The following is a 5,345-nucleotide window of genomic DNA, read 5'->3' on the forward strand; positions in this document are numbered from 1 at the left end:
TTCGTGGGAGTTATTGTGGCTTGTAAGCCCGCCACATACGTCCATGTAATGAATGGAACGAAGGGTGAAGAAATGAAACTGTAGGTTCTTAAAATTCCATATATTGACAGCTACAGCAATGTGAAGACGGGAGGAAGTTCCTTGTTTCACTCCTTAGTGACCACAGGACAGGAACTGATTAATGCATTGTATATATCTGGGGGGGGGGGGGGGAAACAAAAGCAATGTGGCCGCATATAATAGCAATGTTGCCATGATGTGTGATTAAAGAAATGGTCTTACAATAGATACAGCATAAATGGTAAAAGAATAAATGCAAGGTAAATGATAATGTATAAACATAATTCCCTAAATTAGTAATATATATGTATGCATGTAATCTGTATATGCAATGCAACTGTAACGGTATTTGATATCTGCACACCTCCCTCCCCCTTTATGTTCGTTGCGCTGTCTCACATGGAACATTGACTCCTTTCAAGGGGCATTTGGAGGGTTAAATGATGGCTCTCTTTCCTGGCCAGAGCAAGGGGAGACAGGGACTTGGAGAGAGGTATCATCACTAATATTAGGCACTGGGTGCAAATGTCTTTGGTTTCTGAAGCATAAGCGACCACTAGGAAGGCACACCTTGTACTGTCTTGACCTGCCGCGGCCCATCACGATGCTGACCTTGTCCCATTGTAGCATCATGGCATCCTAGATCCTGACTTGCTGGCCAATGTGAGCATAGTTAGAGGGCAGGCATGTGAGTTATAGAGGCTCATGGCTTGTTCAATGTGGGTGGCAGTACAACAGTCGTAGTCCTCAGTCTTAGTTTACCACTCATCCGTGAATGACTGGGGGTAGACCAGAACAGAGGTGCGTATAAGGTGGCCATAGAGAATCTGTGCAGGGGAATGTCCAGTGGGGTCAGGGTGTTCCGAAGTTCCAGCAGACCTCTGTCAAAAGCTTCGCAATCTATGTTCCCGGATGGAGCAGTCTTGATGATGAGGTGTTTGACGGCTTTTACTGCAGTTTCTGCCTGTCCACTGGACTGAGGGTAATGTGGAGAAGTGGTGATATGATGAACACCCCAGCAGTCAGCTATTTGCTTGAATTCTTGGCTGTAAAATGGGGGTCCTCCATCAGTCTCTAAGCTGAGTGGGACACCAACTTCGTGAAAGAAGACACAGAACATTCTTGTGACTGGCTGCAGTTGTGTTGTGCCCATAGGGGACAACCTTAGGCCAACCTGAAAGTCTATCAGCAATAACAAGGAAGGATTTCCCTGCCACATGGAAGAAGTCAGCTGACACACTTTCAAAGGGCAGGGATGGGTGGTCGCTGCATATGTAAGGTTCTTGTTGCTGACTGGGAAGAAGCTGTAGGCAGGCGTTGCAACTTTCTACTGTATTCTTTATATCAGCATTAATGCTTGGCCAAAACACTGTCTGTCTTGCACGACGTCTTGTAGCTTTGATCCCTCGGTGGCTGTAGTGAAGGTGAGCCAAGGTGCTTCTACATAGGGCTTCAGGGATGACAATCCGAGGCCCGTGTAACACTAACTCTCCATCTGCGTAGAGGCTATCCCGCAGTTTCCAATACGGGAGGGTGGAGTCATGGAGTAGCAGTTGGTGGGAAAGTTGTTGGAGACGTAGCGGACAAGATGACTGTATTCTTGATCCTGAGTTGCAGCTGTGCGGATTTCTTGTAGAGTCCTATCTTCCTCAACAATGGGCCCTGTTGCCTGGTCATCAGTGGAAGTGGCAGTGTTGGCAACGATGCGCCTGGCATGTGCAGCTGAGGTGGTGCATTCTTCCTCATCTTCAGGTGTGGGATGGCTGGTTGGGGAGTGAGACAGGGCATCAGGTATGCAGAGTTGTTTCCCAGTGCACCAGACTGTGGTGAAGATATAGGGGGCCACTTTCATTTTCAGACATTGTAGGCGTGGGTTCTCAATGGTGTCCATTGTGTAGTAGTTGAGAATTGGTATCAAGGGGCAATGATCAGTCATGAAGGTGAAATGCTGAAGTCCAGACAAGTATAGGCGACACTTGGCCATGGTAGCTCTATGGTAGCGTTTCTGTGTCCGTCAGGAAACGAGAGCCACACTGGACAAGACGTGTCTGACTACGGCTGTTTTCTTGAAGCAGGGCATATCCGAGGCCATACAGGCATGAGGTGTCTGTTCGCAGGACCGCGGGCAAGGCTGGGTTGAAGGGTGCAAGGACCAGTGGTGAAGTCAGAGCTGTCTTGACTTTCTTAAATGGTTGCTCATGATCAGGGGTCCAAATGAAAGAGCGTTTGGGGCTAATAAGTGGGTTTAGGTGCTGCGCTGTATCTGCGATGTCTGGAGTGAAGTCAGCAAGTTGATTGACGAGACCCATAAATGACCTGAGGTCTGTGACATTGGACGGTGTGGGGAAGTCACATATAATGGATACCTTAACGGGGTCTGCTACAATACCATCGGATGACAGGACATTATCACAGAAGTTAACTTTCGGGGCAGCTACAGTGAATTTGTCCTTGTTGAGGGTGATGCCGTATGGTGGCACCTGGTAAGCTTTTGGTGTATGTGTTGTAGGTGGGAAGGGAGATCCTCGTCGGACAGGAGGATGTCATCCACAACTTTCACACAGTTGGGATCCCTTGTAAGGCCATATTACCACAGAGGCAGTATGCATCACCTGTTGCCAAAAATCCCAGTGGGCCATGAAGGTGCTGAAATCTCCCATACAGATTTATAAACATCATCAGGTGGCGGTCCTCTTCTGCCAGCTCCAACTGACAGTAGTCATGCAGGGCATCTGCTGTAGTGAAGTACTTCGCATTAGGAGCGATGTTGCTGACAGCATCATGGGGGGTGGGCGATGGGTACGTAGGGCAGGCGACCTGAGAATTTAGGTGGGTGTGATCCATAGTGATGCAGAGTCCTTTGTCCTCGGGTACCAGGACCATTGGGTGGCACTATTCGGAAGATTTGTTACCTGCTGGTGTGATAATTCCTTGTTTCACTAAGAAGTCAAGTTCTTCTTTCACTTGATCCTTGAGGGCAAATGGAATGGGCCTGGGCGTATGCACAGCAAACGGTACAGCTCCAGGTTTCAGGTGGATCCCCACTGGGGAACCTGTCATCTTCTTTAGTGGTCGAGTCTGTAGATCAGTCTTGGACATGAGAACATCACTGAAATGACATTGGCAGCTGCAGGTGATGTCATAACGGAGGCAGGAAACTCGGCATATATTTTGTTGACATGTGTAACCTTTAGAATGGGCTTCAGGAAGTCTGGTGACACTATGGCGAGGGCTCGGTAATGTCCATGGGAGAGAAGGGCGGTCTGGATATCCTCATGCACATGTATGGTTGTTAAGCATGACTTGTTATCAAGGTGAAGTGTCACCTGGAAGCATCCATCTGCTGTCACAACATCCATCAAGGGTGGAGGGGAAAGTCTTGCCCTGGGTATGCGGAGTGCATCCAAGTGTGTAGTGCCAATCACAGTGATGTCTGCTCCTGTATCGGGGATTAGCTGAAGCTTTAATGAGATATCACTGAATGACAGGGAGACAGTGACTGGTGTGGAGGACTCGTTATCTGAGTTGGCACCCAGAAGACGGCAACTTGTGCTTGAAGTAGTAGATGGTGAGGGACGATTTCCACTTGGGCTTGAAGGTGAGGCTGCATCCACAGTCTGAATCATCTTGGTAGACCTGCACATCTTCTCGAGATGTCCCTTTTTCTGGCAGGTATTGCACTTTGCTTCCTTAGCATGGCATTTCTAAGAGCGGGGCCAATGACCCCTGTGTCTGCAGTTATTGCAGGTAAAACTCTTGGCTGGGCATTGTCCGGAATCGTGCTTGTGAGAGCAGTATTGACAAGGGTCACTGTTAGAAGACTGGTGAGAACGTTGGTCATGTGATTGATGAGAAGTCCTCTTCTGTAGATGCTGGTTCCTCTTATATGAAGATACTGTGCTGACCTGGCTAGGGGAGGATGCAATTGCTGATGCAGTCACACGTGCAGATTCATAGGAGCGGCAGCATGTCACAAACTCTGCAAGGATGGATGAGGGTTGGAGGGGGATAAGACGTTTCATTAACACTTCATCCCTTACACCCATCAAAATCACCATCTGCAATTGCTGTTCAGCGCAGGAAGCGGGGTTGCCAGTGCATAAGTCCACTTCATCGGCGAGATCCTTAAAGCATGCATAGTAGTCTGCAGACGATTCTCCTACAGCCTGTTTGCAGGACAACAATTCTCTACATCGTAATGCTTCATTTCTGAGGCTGCGAAAGCGCTTCTGCAGTGCATCCAACATCTCTGTAAGGGAGAATGATGTGTCGGGAGGGATGACCAGTGCATGCGTAAGCAAGCGTTGGACATCCAGGGAAATGCAAGTCCTCAGGTGTATCAGTTGGGAGGCTTGATGTAATTTATCAAGTCTAACTAAGGCTGCATAGTCCTCGAAATGGAGCCTCCATTGAAGAAACGCTTGATATGTTGCATCTTGTTGCAAGAGGGGTGGATGGTGGACCATAGGCTTTCTAGCAACCGTGTATGCACTGCAACGCTAGAAGTTGAGGGGACAGGTGTGACAGGGGTTGCGGATGTGGTATCAGGTTGCTGGGGCTGTGATACTGCAATCAGTCCCGATAGCAAAGTGAAAAGATCCCTAAATTGCTGGTTGTCTTCTTGTTGTGATTGCTCCATCTGTCTTCGGAATGTCTGCTCCCCTTGTCTCCATCGTTCTTGCTCTTGCAAGCTGGAAGTCTAAAGAAAATGTGTAAGACATAATCTATCATTATCTGGGCCTTCTGGCCTATTGGGAGTCAGAGGAATGGGAGGGTGGGATGCGGTGGGATGAGTTGGTCTGTCATCCCCCATCGGATCCACTGTCTGATCGTCTGTATGAGCGTGTGTCTGATCGAGTGTAGAGTGCTGGGAAAATATTCAATTCGCTGTATGTAAGTGAGGGAATGCACCAGGAATGACTGAAAGTAATAATCTTCGTTACAATGGGCTTGTGAAACAAAGTGGTCAGGGAGCGAGTGAGAAAGTGTATGATGAATACATGTGTTGCCTTGGTGCTTGGTGGTAGTAGGACAGTCTGGGATCCTGGCTGGATGGTGTGGGGGGCTGGGCCACTGGGGGAGGCCACTACCATCGCACCTCAGTCACAGTGATGCATGAGAACGGACATGGTACCTCACGGGGTCGCGAAAATCACACCTGAATTCAAGTATCACACCGAAAAGTTGCAAGGAAGCGTCCTAACACCACACTGCACTGGGCAGTAATACACAGACACTGCACTGCACAAGCACTGTAACACTCCTAGATACACTGTAATGCACTA

General features: G+C 48.5%; 1 protein-coding gene across 1 annotated transcript; it reads right to left on the reverse strand.

The window, feature by feature from the left end:
- Window positions 1-2,051: 2,051 nt before the first annotated feature.
- Window positions 2,052-3,120, reverse strand: LOC135199087 (uncharacterized). The gene is made up of 2 exons (XM_064227005.1): window positions 2,973-3,120; window positions 2,052-2,584 (listed from the first exon to the last, which is right to left on the reverse strand). Exons 1-2 carry the CDS (start codon window positions 3,118-3,120, stop codon window positions 2,052-2,054), a joined length of 681 nt encoding a protein of 226 aa, XP_064083075.1.
- Window positions 3,121-5,345: the final 2,225 nt, after the last annotated feature.

This window comes from Macrobrachium nipponense, chromosome 25 (assembly GCF_015104395.2).
Source record: "Macrobrachium nipponense isolate FS-2020 chromosome 25, ASM1510439v2, whole genome shotgun sequence".
Taxonomy (NCBI): Eukaryota; Metazoa; Arthropoda; class Malacostraca; order Decapoda; family Palaemonidae; genus Macrobrachium; species Macrobrachium nipponense.

Excerpts from the sequence above, each read along its gene's own strand:
- LOC135199087 (XM_064227005.1), bottom strand. The coding sequence starts at position 3,120 with ATGACAGGTTCCCCAGTGGGGATCCACCTGAAACCTGGAGCTGTACCG. Across the intron at positions 2,585-2,972 it reads AGGAATTATCACACCAGCAG|GATCTCCCTTCCCACCTACA; the intron begins GTAACAAATCTT and ends CTGTCCGACGAG.